Source organism: Gracilinanus agilis, chromosome 3, assembly GCF_016433145.1.
Source record: "Gracilinanus agilis isolate LMUSP501 chromosome 3, AgileGrace, whole genome shotgun sequence".
NCBI lineage: Eukaryota > Metazoa > Chordata > Mammalia > Didelphimorphia > Didelphidae > Gracilinanus > Gracilinanus agilis.
Window position 1 is genome coordinate 361,116,028 of NC_058132.1, and position 24,718 is coordinate 361,140,745.

Consider the following 24,718-nt stretch of genomic DNA (forward strand, 5'->3'; position numbering starts at 1 on the left):
TTTTCTTATATGTTTCCTCTCCTGCAGTTCTTCCTCTGAATGTGGGTAGCATTCTTTACCATAAATCCCTCAGAATTGTCCTGGGTCATTGCATTGCTGCTGGTACAGAGGTCCATTACATTCAATTTTACCACAGTATATCAGTCTCTGTGTATAGAGTTCTTCTGGCTCTGCTCCTTTCGCTCTGCATCAGTTCCCAGAGGTCTCTCCAGTTCACCTGGAACTTCTCCAGTTTATTATTCCTTTTAGCACAATAGTATTCCATCACCCGCATATACCACAGTTTGTTCAGTGAAAACCATTTCTTATCTGAAGTGGGTTTGTTTTGTTTTTGGTATTAAAAAAAACTCATTTCTACCCAACAAGTGTCATTTCTTTCTTTGTTGCTAAGAAAATATTTACTCTATGTGGCTTGCTTGTTAATTGGTTTATCCGCAGAGTTGTAGTTAGTACAAGTTTTTCTTGAAGTCAAAGAGGAACAATGTTAACTTTCTTCTTGGTGTACTGGAACATTTGTTATATGGCCACTGCATTTTTTCTTATAATGTTTTCTTGTTATTTCATCAATGTTGTCTCACATTCTTACACCATTCCTAGGATGCTAGTTGACAAGTATTACAAATCTATCATACAAAAATTCTTTTTTTCCCCCTCTTAAAGGCTCTATAACATTTAGTAGATTCCTGTTATTTAGCATTTAAGCAATCATAGTTAAGTTAGACATATCATACAACTTATAAAAATGCCCTTATTCTCCTGGAATTTTCATTCTTGTATGAAAAGGCAGACCAATGCAAGTAGACAAAACAAAATATATTATTCAATTCACTCAGTTCATTTGACTGGTAATTTGAGAGAGACTGCTGTAAGTGGAATGCTGTGCTGAGTCCTAGGCATAACACAAGTTTTTGTAAGATAGTTCTTGCTCTGATGGACTTACATGCTAATTATCACAGCAATGTGAAATGGCATTGTTCTCTTAGATTTTGTTGGTGAATTTGTGGGAAGTACACATGCTGCTTTTAATTGTTTTTAATAACTGGATAATATTTTATAACAGAATAAGCTTATCTGCTCCTCATTGAAGTTACTCATTTGATGTCTCCTGATAGTTTTCTGATGTAATTCAGCAGCAGTTTTTAAAAAGAAGACTATCCACTTTGAAGACTTAGAACCCCAGAGACATTTTTGTATGCTCTTGGATAAGAATCTCAAACACATGATCAATTCTTCCATTGCTCTCCTGTTCTAATAGTGAAACTTTCAGAGATCTTTCCTCTCCCTCTCAACTGATATCACCTCTTGTGATCTTAGACTTTTATGAAACTTTGGGTGATAATTTCATAACTTTGCTTATCCATAGATAAGATATCCAAATAACTGCATATCTACTTTGCCTAAGTCTTAAAGTTTTAAAAATTCATTAGATGCCACTATTCAGATTCATAATTTTAAAATCATCTCCTGACTGCAGTAGGTCTTCCAGTGAAATCTCATGAGATTAGGGCCCAAAGTTCCAGATCTAGAGAGAAATTTCAAGACTAGTCTCTTTTTTTCCCTCCAAAAGTGGAAAAGTTGAGGTTTCATCAGTTCTTGATCAAGTAAATATACTTCATCAGGCTCAACAGCATTCCGTGGTTTACTAGAGCCTTTTTGGGGTCTTTAAGCATGAACTCCTTCCCAGAATTGATGGACATATCATGGATATGTGAGAACAAATAGTTATCCCATTTTTGGAAGTGCAGTTACTATTCTAGGAATTTCTTCACAGGGTCAGAAGTAGTTACTGTAAACTTCAGAAGAATTGCTCCCAGCCCCTCCTTGTTAGGCACTTTCCCAGCCAGGCTCTATTTTATCTGTATATACCTATCTCAAGAGTAAGCAAATGCTTATTTCAAAGACTAATGACAATAGATGTTGCACAAATAATGTTATTCTTTCTTTCTTTTTTTTAAACCTTTACCTTCTGTCTTAGAATCAATACTAAATATTGGTACCAAGACAGCAGAGTGATAAGGTCTAGGCAATGGGAGTTAAGTGGCTTGTCTACCATCATATAGCTAGGAAATATCTAATACTAGATTTGAACCCAGGACCTCCTATCTCCAGGTCTGGCTCTCTGTCCACTGAGCCACCTAGCTGCCCCAGTAATAATGTTTTCTAGCATAACAGTCTGAATTTATTTATTTTTTTTTTAAATAAAGGTCTTGCCTTACTGAAGCATTTGCCCTACTGGATATCCTAGTAATGGATCCTATTAAATTTAAGGACAAGAATTAAGTTTCCTTGAAAAACCTGCCTATTAAACTGAAAAGAATTAAGAATATTTGATATTGACCTTATCTTAAAGAACCAATTTAATCACTGCAACTGATTTCTTGAAATAATGAACTCCAGAAACCTAAGCATTTATGTTATAGCTTAATATTCAGTTGCATATACTTTTCTTTATTGTCATTTTATCAGAACTTTCACTGCCTTTTTTAAAATTAAAAAGCAAAAACAAAAAGAAAAAAACCCCTTTACCTCCCATCTTAGATTCAATACTAATATTGATTCCAAGGCAAAAGAACATTATGAGCTAGGCAATTGAAGTTAAGTGATTTGCCCAGGGTTACAAAACTAGGTAGTGTATGAGGCTAGATTTGAACCTTGGATCTCTACTTAACTGCATTTTTAGCATTTGACTTTTAAATGAAATCAAGTAGGTCATTCTTTTTCCTTGATAACTGAGAATAATCATAAAACCTAGCTAGTGCTCATTGTACTAATAATAAAAATAGTAACTATAATAGCTAGCATTTATGTACATCTTTATAGTTTGCAAAGCATTTTACTACCTATATTATTTCATTTAATCTTCACAACAATTCAGCAAGGTATAGGTATTATTATCTTTAATTTATATTAACGAAACAGGTTAAGAGAGTGACTTACTTGTGCCTGTGGTCACATAGCTAAATGCCTGAGATGGAGTTTAAATTTAGGTCTTCCTGACTTTAAGTCCAGCACTCTACCCACTCCACTAGCTTTGCTGTTATATATCTATACAAAGCAGGTAAGATTGTTTCATATATGCTTCTAATGTAATAATTTTTTTTTTTGGCAGAGTGTTCCCCTACACAGGGTCCTCTAATGATTTCAGGCTTGGGCATTATTGCCCTTGCAGAATTGCTTGGTCTAGTTTACATGAAATTTGTGGGTAAGTAGAACTTATTTTATATCATTTTATTTTGAAAACTTAAAATTATGGAATTTAGAAATTTTGCCTGATTTCTTCGTTTTAGTGCCAAAAAGGATTGTATGGAAGCTTTGAATCTAAAAATAAGAATTCAAAGAAAATACTTTGCTATTGGAATTCTTTTCGCAACAGTTAAAATTTCAATTATTTAAGCCCATTAGAGAGAGGATACAGTTGGAATTAATAGGAAGCTTGTATCCTAGCCTACTTTTAAAGAAATGTCCACTTAGTTAAATTCAATTTAGAGGTGGCTGAATACTTGTTTTAATGAACAGATTAAGAGAAATTTTGAATCAGAATGTTAATTTGTGTTTATGTTAAGATATACTTGCAGAATCCTAGCCATTTGCAGAGTAACCTGTCCACAAACTAGTAGATGTGTTGATTTCTCATGTACAGAGAATAATATATAACTTAATAATAATACAGAATTAAAAAGCTTTTAAAATGCTAACAACACAATATATCTTCATTAACTTTAAAAAACAATGATTCTAAAGAATGTTTTAAAAATTCTTAAAAATTAATTTAGTTAAACATGAAATAAAATTTTGTTTTGAAATATTTTTTACTTCATCGTTTTAGATCAAAGTTTTTAGTTTTGGCATTTTTTTGTCTTAAATTTTTTTTTAAACTTGGCATTTGTGTCAAATCCTTTTTAACCATTTGTAGGAAACTGATTTTCTACAAATGATTTTTGTAGACTTGCATATGAATTCTGAGTTGATAGAATGGTAGAACCTTACAGAACAGTATCTTGAAAGCCATCTAGTTAGTCATATTAGCAGTAGACATTTATTAAGTACCTACTATGTGCCAAGAATTGTGGTAAACTCAAGAATATAAAGAATATTAAGAAAGGCAGTTTCTTTCTTGTGAGGAGCTCACTGTTTGTTTTTTTAAAACCCTTACCTTCTGTTTAAAATCAATACAAAGCACTTATTCCAAGGAAGAAGATCAATAAGGGTTAAGTATTTTGGGTTAAATGACTTGCCCAGGATTATACAACTCACAAATGTCTGAGGCAACATTTGAATCCAGGACCTCCTGACTCCAGGCTTGACTCTTAACTACTGTGGCACCTCGCTGCCCTTGGGGAGGTCACAGTTTGTTGGGTACCAACCATCATCTAAAATAAACTTTTCCTTTATATGATCCTCAACAATTGATATTTTCCTTTATATGATCCTCAACAATTGATAATGTAGTCTCTGCTCAAAGACATTGGGTTTCACAATCTAAGGAGGTAGCCTATTTCATTTTTGCTTAGTTATAATTGTTAAGAAGTTTTTCTTTATTTTAAATGAAAATTTTGTGTCCTCTAATGCATCCATTGTTTCTGGTTATGTTCTCACAAACTAAAGAGAAAATTACTCTCCTGTAAAAACCTTTCAAAAGTTTTGGAAAGAATTTGTAGTCTAAATAAATTAGCATTAGTGTCCTCTCCCACCCCACCCCACCCAACTTGTTTTACGCTATATGTTTGTTTAATCAATATCTTTTCTATAGATTAAAATAGATAACAACTCCTATCTTGATTATCTTGGATTTCAAGGAAGTGGAGTTAAACTTGATTTGAGATCCTACTATGATAAGTTATGTAAATGGAGGCAGCTAGGTGGCTCAGTGGATTGAAAGCCAGCCTAGAGATAGGAGGTCCTGGGTTCAAATCTAGCCACAGATATTTCCTAGCTTTGTGCACCTAGGCAACTCATTTTAACCCCTTTTCCTTAGACCTTACCACTCTTCTGTCTTGGAACCAATATACAATATTAATTATAAGACAGAAGGTAAGAAAAGGTTTTAATTTTTAAAAATTGTTATATAAATAAATTTTTTGTCATCCAGATCAGTTTTTAAGTGACATATAATTTCAAAATGTTTTAGCTTAATTTCAGAGTTGCTAACTGTCAATGAATCCCACTAAATTCCTATGTTGTCCAATTCTGAGTTTTCACCCATATAATTATTGATCTGTACATAGTAAGAGAAAAAAATATGGTCCACTGTTTAAAGGAAACCTTCATATTAACTAGTCTCACTATAACTTATCTGATTCGTCATTTTGGTGAGCATTTTCAGTATCTGGAAAGCATGATTAATAATCTCAAGGCAATATGGACTTTCTTTGGAATTTTTGGACGATGTAGCTTAGACATTGTTGATGAAGATTTTATTTTTATGAATCCATCTTAATCTATGGATTGAGATTGTCACTTATATAGTCCTTGAAATTTAAAAGGTTGACACTGCTGATTTAGGGGATTTCTGGATGTAATTGAGAGAATAGTTTCATAATCTAAAATGTTTCTTAGTACTGCGATCAAATAGTATGAGTTGTTGTTAACTAAAGGAGCCCATTTTTCCTTCACTTAGACCCCATCTAACATCCCCTGTGGTGTGTTGCCATTATATTTCTCCTCCCTTCTATTCCTCACTAGATATTGATGGCATTCTTCCAGTATTTGTCTCTATAGTTGCACATTGACTTCGAAAACCACAGATGAACATTTTCTACATTGTATTGTATTTTTGTTATTTTGTTAAACATTTCCCAATTACATTTTAATCTTCTTCAGGTAGCACGGGGGAATTTTGCAGGCTGCCAGTGAGTTTGCTCCCTCTGGTTTCTAGGGTAACTGCTACTTGGTTCAGAAATATTGCCATAAGTGAGGAGAGCATTCCTTTAGCTTCCTTCACTGTAGTTTTGTACTCTTCAGTTCTAACACTTTTCAGTAACTATTATTCTAGTAAGTAATTTTCTCCCTCTGTTTCTTTCTTTGCCCACTCTGGAAATACTAAAAAGCAGGATCTGGACAAATGCAAGCTTTCAGTTTTGGAAAAAAGCCATATTTTTTCATGTTGCTGATCTAATATGTGCTAAATGTCTGTTATGTATAAGGCTTTGTTATTACAAAGATTAAAAGCACCATAGCAAAACAGTTCAATGCCCTCCAGGAGCTTATTCTCCTGATAGAGAATTTCTAATTTTTTTTTTACTTTTCATAGTTTTAGACTTATTATACTATGCATTAAGAATATAGTCTTACAACTCATTGAGTATGTTAAATTAACTTCAAACAAACTTGTTTGATGCTAGAGTTGAGAGGCAGACCCTCGGTCAATTGATGGGCAAGAAGAGAAAAGGTACAAAGGAGTTTTTTTTTTTAGGTGGTGGTACTGTAGACTTGAGCATTTATGTATTTTCTTTGCTTATGTACATAATGTAACATTAAGGTTGCAAATTTAAACATACAGACCTGGAAATAAAAACTAAATGTTTCCATCAGTTCTCACCATTACTAATGCTCTGCTTTAGAATTGCTTTATTCATATATTACTAACTAAACATCAAACTTTGGCCTCCTACATGGTGAGTTATTGTTCTTGTGAGAATTTAAAATTGTACATTTTTCTTCATTAAGAATTTACTTTTGTAGCCTTAATTGTAACATTATTGTAGAATTTTAGCATTCACTTTCTGGAATCTTTTTACTATATGCAGAATCTTTTAAAAAATGAGACATGTTTTGACACTGACAAAAGGAAACAAGGAGTTGAGAATTAAACTTAATAGGACAGAATAGAAAGAAAAGGTTAAAAAGGACTAAGAATCATTGAGGTAAAGCTTGATTTTTAGGGTTTTCCAAATATCACTTGGAAAATCTCCCTACTTAAAAAAAAAGTCATTTCTACTATGAATATACTAGCATTCAATTGGATTCTTATATAAGCACCAATTTAGGTTGGTATAAGTAATTTTATCGTCAAATTTACTTCTGGATTGTGAATGAAAGGGAAAAGATATTAGCTGAATCAAGCAAAGTTTTTACTGAATATTTTGGAACTATAAAGTCAATTCTAAAGTGTTGAGGGACAGAGGAGAAATTCTAGGGACACTATAAAGAGATGCATTGGAAATGAAGTTCTATTTATATGGGTAAGGTTCAACTAAGAGTTAAAAAAGAACTTGGTGCCTAAAATATTATGACCTTGGATGTAGCATTTAACTCTGATAAGCCCCTGTATTGAAGTTACAGACCACTAGGAAGGATTAATAATTATTTTCACTTACATAGAACAGTGAGGTTGACCAAATATTTTTCTTAAAACAGTCCTATGAAGTGATTAAGGTGGAACTAACTAAAATATCTAGTCTCATCTGGCTTCTGTGTAGTTAGATATCAGACCAGATCGTCTGATCAACAGATATGGTTGTGTCACATAAATTTTATTTTCCTGAAGTTACCATTGTTTATAGATCTGTTTCTTCAGTGTTCCTAGGCAATATTGCTTTACAGATGACCCCTAAAAATAATTAGGAACCAGATACCTAGGAGATGGTAACAAAGCCCAAAATATTATCCTTAAATACCTTGGAGGTGTTACGATTAAAAATAATAAAGACTGATATAATAATAGAAATTAATAGTTTAATTAAAGCCAAGCTGATAGAGATAAAATCATTAGACCACGCCCTTGTAAGAATTTAAAACTGCCGCCCCCGCCATTATTGTTACCTCTCCTCTCTTCCCATGCCTACTAGCTAAGAGGGTTTACTTTCAGATTTCCTCTCATTTAAACTGTCCTCTTCGGGGTGACGCAGGCGTCCTCACGCCCAAAGAATCGGAAACGGAAACCCGTTGGACCATGGGAAATGTAGTTTGATAGTTCCCATGTTTCCATAGAAAAAAAAAATATATATATATATATTTATATACTTTTAAATGGCATTTCCCAAATTTCAATTAACAGAGGAAAAAAAGTAGATATAAAATACAATCTTGCTAAGAAAGGCAATTCAATGGTGTAAGGTTAAATTTTGTACCCCTAGCAAAAATTTCAGAATCCCCATTTTGTAAAGTAGTTTATGCATGTTGAAATGGGGCCTTGCAAGAGGATAATTTGACTGAAGTGTATTGTATCTGTTAAGCATAGAGTTTTATGGAAATGTAGATTTCTCATAAATTTCATTCTTATTTGTCAAGAAGAAAGCAAGCAGTACTTCAGTTTATCCCCTCATAAACACCCTCTTCCTCATTGTAGATAAGTTTCCCTCCCTTCAACTTTCCAGGTAAGTCAGAGGGTTTCCCCAACATGAATGACCCTATGTCCTTGAGGCAATCTTAACCTGTAGCCCTCAAGAAAGAGGTATGAAAATAGTAGCTCCCCCAGGAGACATAATTATTTTTGTTGACTCCATTCCTGAGCTGTCATATGGCTTTTAAACAAAAGTGAGTTGTTGAAAGTAGAGTACACAGTAGGAGGACAGAAGATTATTGTGAGGAAAACAAACCCCTGAACCTATATACTACTACCCTCAGGATAAGTTATTTCTTGGGATCTACTTGGTGGTAGCATTCCTATGCAAATGAAACAACTCCAGTCCAAAAATTACCCAATAGTTTATTCTCAATTAACTACTGCCTGGTTTGACTGAATTTTCCTAGTGTGTATTTAATCTTTATGACAGTGAGGTGACAGTTATCTGCTGCTAAGTTGTTCTCAAGACTGATACTCTGACTACCTGCTCCAGAAATGGCTTCACTCTCTGGTGTCTTCCTCCTCTCTTGGCATTTTAGGTCAAAGTTGTTCTCTTTTCCCATCCACCTGGAGTAGTTGAACTCCCTTTTCTTTCTGCACTTCAGTATCTGCTCACTCCTGCCTCTCCCCTTCTTCCTCTAACCAATTAGACTTGGCTGATAATAAACTGGTTGTCATTTAGCTAAAAAGGTTCTTTTTAGACTAAAAGGAGAAACTTTCCAAAGATTTATCATGGATTTGACCTGCTGAGAATGGAATGGAATAATTCTTTGAATCATCTCCTTTCAGAGGGTCTCTCCGGGCATCCTAGCATAGTTATCCTTTTAAAAATTATTTCCCAATTCCCTATATTTTCTTTTGTTTATTAGGATTTTGAACTAGGAAGATGAAGGGGAGACTACAAGTAGATAGATCTAGGGAGTTAGAGGAGTAAACTTAAGGAAGTAGGATGAAGAACAGTCTTAACGGTCCCTTACCACTATCCAGTCCAAATTGGGACTGGGGGAGACAGATGGGCAGACAGACACAGGCTCAAAAAAGAGGGAGGAATGACTACTTAGGTGTGCTTCTATTAGATGACTCAGTTATTGTGGCAAACTGCATGTATTTAGTGTGTACATATGTGTGCCTATTATTGATTTTGAAGATTGTCACTTCTTCTTTACAAATGGAATTTCTTCAGTACAAATGCTGAATAAAAGTTTCTATTTTTAATAGAAGACCGTGGCTAGAATGCTTTTTAGGTAGCATCTGATATCTTTAGTTTTGCAACTTAATTATTTGAATTTAAAATTAATTACCATTTGTCTTTAAGTTTCTTTTTGAAATTCTCATCCTCTTTTTGATGTTTTGAATATTTTAGCTTCCAATCAGAAGACTATACCACCGTCTAGGGTAAGTTTCTATTTAGATAATAAGTATCTGATGATTGAAGAAATTGCTAGCGGTGTATATTGAGCCTTTTATTCTCTACCTAGTCTTAAGTTGGTAGAAAACTTTCGTTACTCCATTGGCATAGATGTTACCTAGTTTTTCTGTTTGTTTTTTTTATTTCTTAATGAGTAGGCAAAATTCTATATGAACTTAGTAGTTTTAGCAGCAAGGGAATGGATTGAATGGGCCTTTAATGATCATGTTGATATCTCTTACCTAGATTAGGAACTTTACTTTTACAAATAATTGTTTATTAATTTTGCACTCATGAAAGTAGCTAAGACAAATCAGCATACAGCTTTTATCATGGCCAATCGTATAAATAGAAAAACAATTTTAATTTTTTCTTAAATCAAACCTATACTGAGGATATGTAGATCTGGAATCAGGAAGGAAGGAGAGCAAAACAAGGTCCTGTTGAGGACATTTTGAAACCATGGCTATAGATCCTAGGGCAAGAATGTTCCAGGGAAAAGTAGGTAGGAGCTTTCCTCTATGGATACCAGGGCAGAAAAAAGCCAGGGATACCAGGAACCTTCATCTATAATCCTTGGGGCTGGAAGGTAGCAGAGTAGCTGATGTGAGGAGTGAGACAGGGATATAGGAAGCCTATAAAAGTTCAGACTTTGAGGGTAGTGATAACCCAGGACATCCATTAGATGAAACTAACAAAAAAATAAATAAATAAGGAATACATTAAGGAACTGAATCAAATTTTGGAAAAATTACATATGGTAAATCTTGGACCAAAAACATTTAAAAAGCACAGCAACAAATTAAGCTTTCATAATGTAATAAACAATAGCCATTTAAATGAGAGCCAGCATTATCAGTAATCATAATGACAGTAGAACAAGAAAAAGAAATGAGGAAATAAGCATAGGCAAAGAGGAAAAAAATTAATACTTTTTACAGATAATATGAACTACATAGAGAACACCAGAGAGTGAACTAAATTTTAATTGAAGTAATAACTTCAGTAAAGTATTGGGATGTAAAATAAACAGCAGCCATGAGCTTTTTATATATTACCAACAAAATTCAGCAGGAAGAAATAGGAAGAAAATATCTAAATAGGTGATAAAACATGTAGTTATTCTATCAACACAATATATACATATATCTATAAAACACCTTACAGAAATATAGACTTAAGTGGAAAGATTTTAATTGTTCATGATTGGGCTGTGCCAATATGATAAAAATGACATTAAGATTAACTAGATTAATTTATTCAGTGGATACCAATTTTTAAAAAGAGGATTTGTTTAATAGGACTAGAAAATATAGCAGAATCCATCTAGAGAAATGAAGATGAGGCTAAAGGGAAATTTGGTGGGGTAGGGGAGTAAGAAGGAAGGAGAACTAGAATCTCAAGTAGTATTAGGAAATAGAAATAGTCAAAAGTATTTGGTATTTGTTTTTTAAAAAAATGTTTCTCTTTGGATAAACAAAGTATGTAAAAATATACAGAAGCAAGTGAACAAAGTAGCATTGTGTTTTATAAACTCCTAAAACCACAACTACTAGGATAAGGATTTTGCTATTCAGCAAAAACTTGAGAAAACTAGGCGGCAGTCTGGCAGAAATTAGATATACTAAGATATGCTCCAAATGGATATATGACCTAGACATAAAAGGTCATAGCAATAATGAATTAAGAGTATTTAAGGAAAGAATAACTTTTACAAGGAAGAATTTATGATCAGACAAGGGAGATTTTTTATAAAAAGTACATTTTTGATTACCTAAAATTGAAAAGGTTTTGCAAAAACAAAATCAGTGCAGTTAAAATTAGAAAGGAAATAATTAATTAAGGGAAACATCTTTGTAGTGAATTTCTCTGGTAAACATTTCATTTCCAAAATATACAAAGAATTGATTGAAATATATAAGAGTAAGGGCATTCCCCAGTATATAAATGGTAAAAAAAAAGTATATGAAGAGAAAATTCTCAAAAGAAAAAAAATCAAAGCCATGTGAAAAAAAATGTTCCAAGCCACTCTAACAATTAGGGAACTGAAAATTAAAACAACTCTTGAATCCACCTCCTACACACCAGATTCACAAAGATGATTTAAAAAAGAAAAGAGAAAGAAAATGACAGCTAAAAGAGAGTCTGCTACTGAAAGACAGAAACATTATTATTGCATTGTTAGTGGAGCTGTGATTTGGAATTTGAACTATACCCAAAATGTGAGTGTGTTCTTTCACACAGTATTGTACCTGTTAGACCTATACTCCAAAAAAGGAGAGAAAAAGGAAAAGGACCTATATATATAAAAATAATTATAGTAGCTCTTTGTGATAGTAAAGAAGTAGAAACAGAAGAGATATACAGTTGAGGAATGGCTGAACAAATGACCATATATGAGTATAATGAAATAATATTGTATGATGAAAAATGACGAAGTGATGGTTTCAGAGAAACCTGGAGAGAATTGTATGAAATGGTAAGTATGAAGTGAACCCAGGAGAAAATCTGTACAATAACATTGTAAAGTAAACAATTTTGAAACACTTAAGACTCCTGATCAATACTTTGTTCAGCCATAATTCTAGAGGACCAATGCAGAAAGAGACATTTTCAGGCATGAACAGTGTCTAAATTTGTTATCTTGATCATGTCTTACTGAGGTTTTTTTTTTCCATTTTTTTAATTGGAGGGGAAAAAGATGGAAGGATAGGAATAATGGTTCCTCTCAAAAAAGAGAAAAGGAAGAAAAGAGGGTAATTGAAGCATTTTTAAAAATGCATAGAAGACAATGCAAAGAAATTTAGACAAAAACAAACAAGACAGCCTAAAAGTAATTTTTTTTAAAAGCAAGCCCTATGCAGTGGTGGGTTTTCATGTGCCATCATTTCCTCCTCTTTTATTTTATGTGTAGAAATGTTTTTGGGGGGGTGGATATTAAAATAAATTTAATTAAAATTAAAAAGATATGGTTGTCAAACTGATTTTTAAGCCATATATTGTTAATTATTTAGCTTATCTTTTCCATTTTCTGATCATCAAAAGAAAAATAGAAAAAATCAAAGCCATGTATGTCAAATACATATTCTTTAATCTGATAAATCGCAAATCTATATGCCTGAAAAGCAGCAAAAACTATTTTTTGTGTATCTCCTTATCTAAGATAGGTATTGGAATCAGTAGCAAATGTTTTTCAGTCTCTTGAGGCCTCTGTTTCTTCATCTGAAAAATGAGTAGGTTGGACCAGATGACCTTTACAATCCTTCCCAGTCTAAATCTATGATCTATAACAGTCAGTTTTAAAATTGTATAATTTAGTAATAACTTTATCTGTTTGCCTATAAAACTTAACAAATTTTCCTTCCACATTTCATGGTTCAGCTTGGCCAGTTTTTTAAGGTGATTCCATCCATTCCAGTTTCTTGCAAAAATAATATTTTCACCGCTTTGTTTGTTCTGCTAATTGTTGTTATTTGTGCTTTTAATTTTTTAAAGTAATAAATCATTTCCTTCCTAGAAAGAATAACTCTTGAAAGAAATTAAATAATAAGAGTGCAGTTATTATTTAAGTTAATGATCTGAGTTAATATTATTAGCCTATAACCTTTATTTTCTTGCATGTTTTTAGGCATTAGAATCCATTGTGTTATGAAATAATTAGCTTAAAGTAGCTTTAAATATGAAAGGACATAAAATAAATATAATTTTTACATAAACTTATTTTAAATATTTTCCAGAAAGCTGTAGAGGAACCCCTTAATGGTAGGTGTATATTCTATTTTTATTCAAAACCAGTTCCTAACTTGGACTGGCTCAGTAGTATATAGAAAGTGTTCCACCATGCTTTGTGGAGAACTGGAGGTCTGTCTACTTGACCTTTCTTTTCTTAAATCATTAAAAGAGTTCAGAGTGTTACTTTTGTGATGCTCTCAACTCAGAGATTAATGTAGTGTCTTCTGTCACTACTATACTTGCTTATGCAAGTGCAAGTCAAGAATAGCAACTGAGAAGGAAACCTTTCCATTTACTTGTTGCCTCAATGTAGTTTATTCCTCTTAAAGGGAATACTATTTGGAAGTAAGCTTTCCATGTTGTGGGTTTTCCTGGCAAAAACTTACGAAACCACCATGGGTCAAGACCAGACTTGTGATTTCATTAAAACCTAGATCCTGGACTTATTTTCTAAACTGAGTCTTATTTTGGTTCTGCTGCATGGGGGATGGGGAGGGAAGAAGGAGTAAGTATAGAATTCAAAGAAAAGGCAAGTTTCCAACCATACCTGGTTGAAGTTTTTCAGTTTCTTGAAAGTACCCCTTAAAATTAAATAGATTCTAAAAAAGTTAAGTAGTTGGCATGATATTTCTGATTTTTTTATTTGGCTCTAATTGCTTATTGTGAAAAATTTCTAACCGCTTGCTTGGCTTATTACTAATTCTTAGCGTTTAAAGAGTCAAAAGGAATGATGAATGATGGTGAGTACTGAATGCAGTTGCAAATATAGACCGTTTCCATCCAGATATTTTTTTAACCCCTCTCCCACATATTTTTTCAGCTTTGTATTGCTGTTTGTAACATTGCTGTGATAAAAGAGATACTGTCATATCATAAAGATGCCCAAATCTTTAAAATATAAACCTTCCTTTCTGTGGAATCATGGTTCCAGATCAACCCTCCCCAACCTCCAGAAAAAAAGACCTTCCTTTTAACTCATTGATAATATTGCTTGTTTTTATAAGACACACAAGTAATCTAGAGGAGGAGTATTGAATTCATAGAAATGGGGACTACTAAATATGGATCCATGCAGGCTGTATATTGAATTAGAAAACCAAATACTAACATTATCCTTGTTTCATAATATTTTTTTTGTTGAAACATTCTCCAATTACATTTTAATTTGTTTAGTCTATTCTCAGAAGTATTGTGGGCTATATGTTATGTGAGTGTTTGACATCTATGATCAAGAGAATATTTTTATCTTGACAGAATCTCTCTTATTCTTGTGTCATCACCTCTGAGGACTTAATATCTCTATGTTTCATGCAGGAACTTAATTTAAATTTTTTGAAGGAGAACAGAAAAAATGATTCCCAATATAACTATGTTTGATTCTCTTTCACAATTTTTCCTCAGATATAGGTCTCCCTATGTTATTTACTTACTCAATAAACTCTAGTGATTCCTTATTACTTCCAGGTTCAACTATAAAGCTTTCCCTTTGGCATTCGAAGCTCTTCATAACTTTTTCCTTCCTACTGTTCTGACCTTCTTGCACTTCTTTTGTCATGAGGACTGGCTGTCCCCACACCTTAAATTCTTTTCCATCTCATCTCTACCTCTTAGCTTTTCTGACTTCCTTCAGATATGAGTTCAATTGCTTCCTTCTGCAGGAGGCTTTTCCAAGTTCCCCTTGGTAGCCTTCTCCTCTTTAATTACCACCATCTATTCTACCACCACCATCTATTGTATGGATCTAATTATTTACATGTTGTCTCATTAGAATATGAGCTTTTTGAGGGCTGGGATTATTTTTACATTCCTTTGTATTTCTAGCACTTAATACAGTGCTTGGCACAAAATAAGCCCTTACATAAACTGAAATTTCAGTGTCCTCTAGATTTATTTCCCCCCATGTATCTATGACTTTTCCATATTTTTTACAGATTAACGTAAATATTTATAGTGTTTTCTTGGTCCTGCATGAAAGTATGAGATTATAGATGGTAGTTTCTGTTAATGTTGTAGATCATTGGTTTTTCCTGTGTTGTTTTAAAGGCTGTGACCTAAAAGAATCAGTGTAGCATAGTGGATAATGAGTTAGCCTTAAATTCAGGGGGATCTAATCTGAAAATTTTTCTGACATTTACGTTCTCCCTTTGCCTCAGTTTCTTCATCCATAAGATGGAGATAATGATAACCCTAGGCTCTAGCTCAGAGTTGATAAAAGTCTTAGACATATCATGTATGTCAAGTGCTTTGCAAAGTTTAGAGCTACATGATTTGTAAATATCACTTGTTTCTTTTTTATCAACCCAGAAACAAAGGGCAATACTGAATTAAGAGGGCCTGGACTCTTGTTCATTTAATTTCTCCTGGGTATTGTCAACACTTGACTAATTTCTAAAATCTATTATGTGTTGTTGAAGGCTTTTGAAAATAGGAATTGAGCCTTTGCAGTAGAGATCACAAAAAATTCTTTACTTTCATTGCTTCATGTCACAGCTTTTATTACAAACATGCTTGTTCATTTATTTGGAGAAGAATGGGGAAGTTTCTATTAATTGTTATGTAAGTGTAATTTAGTAATAAATAGAAAACCATTTAAAAATGAACTGGTTTCTATGGAATATGGTAGTGCAGGGTCCTCTGTTTATCTGTATTCATTTTTGGGTGATGAATATATATATATATATATTTTTTTTCTTCATGCTTTTTTCTTGTTATATGTCTTTTTTTTCTTTTTTTCTTTTTTTTGCAGTTTTGGGAAGGCACTAAGACATTGCCCCTACTCCCCATATATAGAAGACAAGTAGGAGGACCTTGAAGCCTTAGTACTACCTTTCATCCTAATTTAATGATTTACTGCCTTTTTATCCAATATTTTTGGAGATATTTACTGAATGGAATCTATGACAATCAGATATTTCTTCTGGGCATAATTCTGCTTAATTAAGTTAAAAGCTGATTAGAATTTGATACTTTAGCAAATTTCAAGACGAATCTTCCATAAATCTTGATTGATGGCTCAGTGGTTCTTAAATTGTATATGTTGTTAATTGTTCTGCTCTTCTGACTAATGAGGCTGTAGGGTTTTGCTGACTGAAGTGTTCCTCATATACCTTATAGACTCAGATTGCTATTTAAATTGTATGAAATACATACATCAGCTTGCTGAATGAATATATACCTGAATACTGACTGTGTGTTTGTGCTTTAATTTTTCAGAGTAATTGAAAAAAAGAATGATGGACTCTGATTTGGAGGATAGTAAGATGTGAATGGAATATTCTTGTGCTCAGACACCATGACCTGGATTCACTCACTGAAGAAAAGGAGGAAATTCACTGGTTTTCATCTCTGGGGGGGAAAAAACCCCTCCACCACCCATAATGATTGCTACAGTTAAGTTTATATTCAAAACAGCTGTAATTTAGTTAATAAAAGAATTATAAAGATACGTATTGTATTACCCCATTGACAACTAGTTTTGGGGAAATCATTTTGGTTTATTGTTCAATAGAGACAAAGGTAGAAGTGGTACCTTTCCAGAATGATACCTTTATTAAATCCCATGTCTTTATTTCCTGTAATCTTCTGGGGATTTTTTTAACTGGTAAAAGATGAAATTGACCCTGTACTACTTGGTGGCTCCTTCAAGAAGTCTATGAGACATGAAAATCAATGGTTTCCATCTAACTTTGCAGGATAGCATTCCCAGGAGCATATTTGGCAGACTGTGTCCATTGGGTCAACTATCTCTGCCGGTTCTGGGTCAAGAGAAATAGATCTTTTCAGAGTCGAGTTGAAGTTCCTTGCATCTTGCATTTGCCACCTGTGTGTCTGTCACATGCTTACCTGTGTGGATGGGATGTTCATTCTGGAGGGGTTACCATTCTTGCAGCTTCGCTGAATGTGAAATGTAATAGTCAAAAACTTCTCTAGAGTCAGGGTGATAACGTAAGGCCCTGCAGCTTAACCTTGTGATTTTCTTGATGGTTGGTTTTTCTTTTTCTTTTAAATCCTGTCTTGTCCTCCTGTTAATTGCTTCTGTCTTACAAAATGTTGAGTCTTTCCTCTTCCTTGCACCAGGTCCTGTGACATACTCCAATCTAGTTGCTGAAAGGGATGGGTCTTGTTCCCAGAGCACTGCTTTCCAGTCTTAATTTTTTGGGGCAGAAATAACGTGAGCATTCCCTTCCCCTGGACTGAGGGTATCATCCAGTGTTATTTCACATATTTTTTGGTCTGGGGCATGAAAAACTAAGATTGAGATTTGAGCTTTGATCCCTTGCATGGCAGTACAGTATAGTGCATCACCATCAGGCCAGCTCCTCCAGAGGGCCTTTTAAAAAACTACTGTTGTATCTATGTTGCATGGAAAAACAACTGACCACCATCATCTTCCTATATTCCCTTCTCAGTCTCTCCCTTCTCGAAGACTAAAACTTAAAAAAACAAAAACAAACAAAAAAAACCCCCACTTTTCCTACCTTACCCTGGTTTGAAGTTTAGCATTATGGCAGCTGTGATTGCTTGTACTTTAGATATTAGCACTTGTTTTTACCTTGTTCATGTGTCTATGTGAATGAATGTGTGTGTGTGTATGTGTGATAGGCACATGCTTGTTACATGTGGACACAATTGGAGTGAATACAGAACAAATACTGATTTTCTACTTTCAGTAGAATTATTTAAAACAAAGGTGTTTATTAGATAGGACTGGTCATTAAAATAATTTGAGTATTAAGAAAAAAGTCAATTGTCCAGCTTTGTGACTGCTTATCAATACCCTTAAGTACCAGCCATTTCCCCCCTGTTTGTATACTACAGCAGTCATATCTGTGGTTGCATTGATGATAGTTACTTCTTAGTCCACTGAATGTTCTCATGTGCCTCTTTTGTATGCTAGTTCAATACTACTCAACTTAATTTTCATATTTCATGTTGGGACCAAGTGGTTTGTCTTTGGCAAACCAAAATTTAATGACCTTTTGATGCCTCACAAAAAAAAAAAATCAAAATGCTTTTTACAAAGCCAGCTCTTTTTTTCTTTTATACTTGTCTTTTTCTTTCCTTCCCATCCACCCTTTGTGGTGTTATTCAAAATATTGGCATAGAGGAGCTGGATTGCTGAGAGTATATCATCAGTTCTTGCTGCTCTTCTCCCTGAATTATTTCCATTTTGGGAGGATACTAGGGGCAGGAATCATTGTTGATAAAATTGAAAAATAGTTAAAGCAGGTGAATTTGCAAAAGTCCAAATCCCTGTGTTGTTGGGTTTTTTTTTGTTTGTTTGTTTGTTTTTAAGAAAACAACCAGGATTTTCTCAGTGAATTTCTCACTGGACTGCCATTGTCTTTTTTTCCCCTTAAATATGCAGTGAACTCTCAATAATTCAGGGACAGTTATGCAGAAGGTATCCTTGCTTTTATATTCTCCCTATTTCTTCCTGCCTTTGGGACTTTTCACTGCCACTAAAGCAACTCCATCAGAAAGTGGCAGAGGAGAGATTATGAAGAGAAAGCTAAATGAATCAGTCGTGTTTTCCTAAGGCACTTGGTACTGTGCCTGGCACACAGGTGCTCAATAAAATGCTAGCAGCTCTGGAAAAGGTTTGATTGGGGGAGGATATTGAAACCACCAGCCAGAGTTGTTTTAAAAAAATTTGTGTTTAATTTTCAAAAAAACTAATTCCTATTTTCTTCCTTAGGTTTCCATGTTGTATTCCTATTAGTATTTTTTTTATTCCTGCCTCCATGATATTTTCCAGGTCCCCCTCCTGTTTCTCCATTCCTATTTGGTTACTTCTTAACTCTATGACACCTCAACTACTAAAATATACTGAGCACCTATTGTTTAACTTTTATTTTTATTAAACACATTACCCCATGAGAGGAGCCATGAAGTGGAAAGAGTACTGAACTGGGAATCATGAGGCCTCAGATCTCTTCTGCCACTGTGTGACTATGGGAAAATCACTTCATTGAGCCTTGGTTTGCTTATCTGTAAAATGGGGTATGGGCTAGATGAATTGATTTCTGAGGCTTCTTTAAGCTCTAGTAGTACTTTAACTGGCTCTAGTTAAGCTTTCTAGCAGCCTTCTTGGCTGTTAATAGCTTTTTCCATTCTATTTGGTCTGTATTTCTCAAAAGGAATCATCTTCCTCAGTTGTCATTTTGATCAAATTGTTCTCAACAGAAACCTGTTCCCAATTATCTTAATGCTTCAGAGCTCCTAATAGTTTCTCCCACCCTCTTTACTTAGCAGTCTTTTTTTTTTTTTTTTTTTTTGTCTACAACCTATCCTTGTACGTCCCCATTTATTGTACCTCTGGGTACAATTCCTTCACTCTCTTTTTATGACCTCTCTAGCATTTAAGCCCTTACCTACAAAGTGTACTCTTCCTTCTTTTCTCTCGTTTCCCCCTCCCCCTGATTCATTGGTCTATTCGACTATCAGACTTTTTGCTCCATTCATCTCTTTTCTTTATCTTACCCAACAAAATCACCATTTACTTAGTACTTATATGTATATGTTTGTTTGACTTTATAGGTATGTTTTGTTTTGACTAAATCCAGTATATGAAAATTCAGAAAATAAATATGAAAAGTATTCCTCTCTTTAAAGAAGTTTCCTTTAAATAGGGAATTCCTTTTGGTGAATTATTCAAGAATAATTCAATGGACATACCTTTTAGGGGCCAGCAGAGCTGCTGCATTTCAAATGACACACACATAAACACACACACATACACTCTCTCTCTCTCTCTCTCATAATGCACATTTAGGTATTTGTCCTACATATCTCCCATTAGATCTTCCAGGAGAATAAACAGTCTTTTTCTTCCTTTCTCCTCATAGTGCCTAGTTTAGTGCTTTGCACACCATTACATGGCTAGGTATCCCAAGAGTTGGCTATAAATACATTTCCTCTCCCTTCCCCCAATACTCTTATTAAGATGAGTACAGACTTGTAGTATGGAAATCCTAAAAGGTGATTTTTTTTTTTAAACATGAAAAGTATAGGTCATCTGAAGAAAATTCTTCAAAATCTTAGAACTTTTAAAAATATAGGTGCTTTCTTGACAGTGTGAAAGAAATAAATGGCTCTCCATTTAATAAATGGCCAATTTAAAAGCACTTAAATAGTCCCCTTGAGGTTTGAGAGAGTAGGGGTAGAGTTCCATGTCCTCCTTTCCAAATTCTTTTCACTTTTCTTACTAAAAAAAAGAATTAGGCAGCAGTAGTTTGTGTTGTCTCCATTTAAAAAAAACCATACACTGTTAAAAACAGAAAAACATTTATAGGGCAGCTCTATATGATTTTTACTTGTTTTTTATTTTGTTCAGTAGGGGTTTTTTTATGTCTGTTGTGTTTATGTGCATGTTGTGGGGTAAAATCACAAATAGCAATCATTTACTGTCACTAAACCCATATGGACACAAGAGTTTGACTGTTCTCAAATGCCAATGAGTATAATCCAGTTAGTCTGTGAGGGAGAGGGGCGGCATAGACAGTAGTGAACAGAGAGTTTCCTTGATGCTAGAATGTTAGTGCCCGCCTTATTTTGGGGGAGCATGTGCCTGACCTTTTAATCATGGTGGTTACATACTCTGGCTTTATTTAAAATGTTTCTCATAAATTCAGACTTTTCCCCCCAAAATCACCTTTAATGGACTTCCTTGTAAGGCAACAGCAATGGATTCTAAGTCTTGTCATTATGGTTGGTGAGGGTGAGAAGCAAGTTTTTATTTTTAATTAAATGGAGCATCATTTACAAAAAGCCATTGTCAAAAATTGGATCCCACGTGTTGTAAATATCCATTAACCATTCTAAATGAAGAAAAATTCAGTTTTGCTATGTACAAAGGCCCTTCTGGGGGCTTTTCTGGATAGCAATTAAAGGTGTGCTATTGTCAGTAGCCATTCTTACAGTGATTTAAAAACCAAAGTTGTTTTACAGCTGTGTTGTTACTGTCAGAGGTTTTTTTTTGTTTTGTTTTGTTTTTAAATATGTATTAAATCGATTTATCACTGTTTGAAGCTTTGAAAATCTGCAATCTTTGCCAAGGTATTTTTTTTATTTAAAAACATAACTTTGTAAATATTACCCTGTAATATTATATATACTTAATAAAACATTCTAAGCTGTTTTGGTGAGCTGCCTATATTACCACTGTATTGAACTACAAAAGTACAATCGTGTAATTTGAAGGGATGTGAATTTTCAGAGGTTTAAATAAATGCTGAGAATGAGACGGTGATTGGAAGGGGAGGGAATAATTTTTGATTTCTAGCTATTATTTCAAAATGTATGAGGGAGAGTTAATAGCCAAGATGAATCTCCATTTTTCATAAACATAATGTATGTATTACTACATTACCTCAGTATAGTTGAATGTGTGATGCTTATATTTGCTGCATTATAAAAATGGCAATGTTTTTGATCATGTTCCTAAAATAAAGTATTTTGAAGATCAAATTCATCTTAGTTATTGACTCACCCTCATAAAGAAGCTGCAAAATAGATGGGGATGGGTGGGGCATACAAACATTTGGGCATTTAAGGTGTGCTTTGAATTATAAGTAGCTATAATGTAACAAATTACTGAGAGAGAGAAAAAGTGGTTTTTTATTAAGGTTGCTTTATTATTCACTTTGTCCCTGTGGTATATTATGAAAGGAACATGCTAGAGGGTGTCCCAAAAATCTTAGTGAAGTTTTAAGCTATTAAAGTTAAGCTGGCTATTTTTAAAGCTTTGGAGCTTGTCCTGGGAGTTAGGAGATGTGAATTATTTTTTTTTTAACCCTTACCTTCAGTCTTGGAGTTAATATTGTGTATTGGATCTAAGGCAGAAGCATTGTAAGGGCTAGGCAGTGGGGGTTAAGTGACTTGCCTAGGGTCACACATCTGGAAAGTGTCTTATATCACATTTGAACCCAGGATCTCCCATCTTCAGACCTGGCTCTCAATCCATTCAGCCACCCAGCTGCCCCTAGATCCACAGAGTGGATTCTAATCATTGGCTAATCACTTCAATTCAATGGGCTTTAAATTTCCTGTATACAAGAGGCAAAGGTTTACTAAGAGTTTTGCTGAGTTAAAAAATTCTTAACTCCATTTGAAAGGAAAGGTGGGATAAACTGCTAAGGACCGTAGGCTATTAGCAGAGACATCATACAGGTTTAAGGTATTTAATTCTATTTTTTTCTGCCTTAGCATCAGTTCTAAGACAGAAGAACGGCAAAAGTTAGGATAGTCTGGGTTCAGTGACTTGCCCAAGAAGTGTCTGAGGCTATATTTGAACCCAGGTCCTTCTGCAGTGGACCTGGAGCTCTATCCACTGCTACCTAGCTGCCCCAAGGTGGTTAATTTTTAATCTTGATTCTAGCTTGCTAAGTCATATACTTCCAATATTCCAGGTCCCGAATGTGTGTTCTTAGATTATTTCAACAGAAAAATATTTGGAGAGAAACTACTATCTTATTCCTTACCTAGTAGGCGATTTAATTTTTATGTGTCTGAGGACTTTTTCACTATCAGCAGGGGTGACTCTAATGGAGCTCAGAAAGCATTTAATGGTCTACCTCCTGCCCTGAAAGTTGCTATGTGTAGCATAGAACTGTACTCAACCTGATTAGAACACCCGCTGAGGCGTGGGTCTCTTTGAATGCAACTGAATTGGATTTTTGGACAGCACCTTTCAGACTCAAGGTATCAAGTATGACAGCTTCAGAAAATAATAGATTGTGATAACACTGATCATGTAGGACATGATTTCACCAATTACTCTAATACAGATTTAAGCAAAATTGGAAATGGATTGAGTGTCAGAAGAGGGTAGTTTAGGACTCTAACTTCTGGTTTTTGTTTTAAGTAAAAGTTCATGCTACTCAGCCCATTGCTCAGCAAAACATTTAGAGCCTGTCATTTTTCTCTGTCAGAAAAAAAAAAATTTGGTTTCCAGGTTGGAATTTTCTTTTGATCCTTTCTTTTTCTGAGGGAATGGGGCAGACCTATGATTTCACTGGTCTTGCCAGCTCCTAGATGAGCAGATTCTGCCTTCCTTATGTAGATTAGCAGTTTGTCTGCAATCTATGGTTTTAGTGAGGAATGGGGGAGTTCATTCAGTTGTTTTTCAGACTTGTCAGGCTCTTCTTCACGAAGGGGATTTTCTTGGCAAAAATACTGGAGTGGTTTGCCATTTCCTTCTCCATTTCATTTTACAGATGAGGAAACTGAAGCCAACGGTTAAGTGACTTGCCCAGCTACTAAGTGTCTGATATCACATTTGAACTCGGGTCTTCCTGATTCCAGACACAGTTCTGTCCATTGCACCACCTAGGTGCCCCATGTAGGGGTTACTGAGAGACTGAAGAACTTGCTTAAGTAGACATAAACCTTATGTGTTGATCCAGGGAATCCTAACTCCAAAGCTAGCTTTCCCTCTGCTATGCCAGGCTGCATCTCCTTGGATCACTTTTCAAGGCTAATTCCAAACTATATCTAGTGAATAGAAATGAAAGGCATCTTAATGATTAGGAAACATCACTTAATAATGGAAGCTCTTATTTTACTGTGATTTGGCTTAAAAGCAGCATCTTTGAATGCTCACAGTTTCAGCGACATGAAAAGGCAGTCAACAATTGCCTCATTGAAAATGATACAACTTAACTCAGTTTAGTCAATTTTAGTTTAGGAACTGCCAGATTTCCTTGTTAGGTTAAAAAAAACAACAACAGCTAGAAACCTCCTAAAGCCTTAGCCTGAAAAAATGAAATCTATTAGCACTCTTTTAACCTAACCTTGCATATTGGTCCTGTTGTAGTCTTGTATTTTTTTTTTTAATGCTGTTACAGAGGCAGCTAGGTAGTACACAGTGGACCTGAACTTGGGTTCACATATGGCCTCAGATACTTCCTAGCTGTGTGACCCTGGGCACATCATTTAACTCTGATTACCTAGCCCTTGCCTCTCTTCTTTCTTGGAATTGACCAAAAAAAAAAAAAAACACAAAAAAATGCTATGTTATAATGTAATGGAGTTTTACAGACCTTGTGGGATGGTACCAAAACTTCCTAGTGTTTTGTGTTGTAAAGTTTTCTTTGTGATGGTCAGAATTCCTTGTTTTTTAAACTGTAGGTTCTTACTTAACTTTTGTCAGTCAACAAGCATTTAGTGTTTCCCTGCTCTGTGCCAAATACTTTACAAAGTGCTGGGGAGTCAAAAAAAGGCAACAACAACAACAACAACAACAACAAACCAGAATCCTTTCCCTCAAGAAGCTCACATTCTAACAGAAGAGA

The 24,718-nt window shown here is 34.4% G+C and overlaps 1 protein-coding gene across 4 annotated transcripts in view; it reads left to right on the top strand.

The window, feature by feature from the left end:
• CD47 (CD47 molecule) overlaps positions 1-17,028 on the top strand; it is a 66,610-nt gene extending 49,582 nt beyond the window's left edge. Inside the window, exons 7-11 of one of the 4 annotated variants that reach the window (XM_044670108.1) lie at positions 3,110-3,202; positions 9,648-9,679; positions 13,430-13,454; positions 16,171-16,221; positions 16,638-17,028. In XM_044670108.1, coding sequence (XP_044526043.1) covers positions 3,110-3,202; positions 9,648-9,679; positions 13,430-13,454; positions 16,171-16,187 — 167 coding nt within the window. In that variant the 3' untranslated portion in view covers positions 16,188-16,221; positions 16,638-17,028. The remainder of the gene's footprint in view (positions 1-3,109; positions 3,203-9,647; positions 9,680-13,429; positions 13,455-16,170; positions 16,222-16,637) is intronic. The other 3 variants (XM_044670109.1, XM_044670110.1, XM_044670111.1) reach the window with 3 other exon arrangements.
• Positions 17,029-24,718: the final 7,690 nt, after the last annotated feature.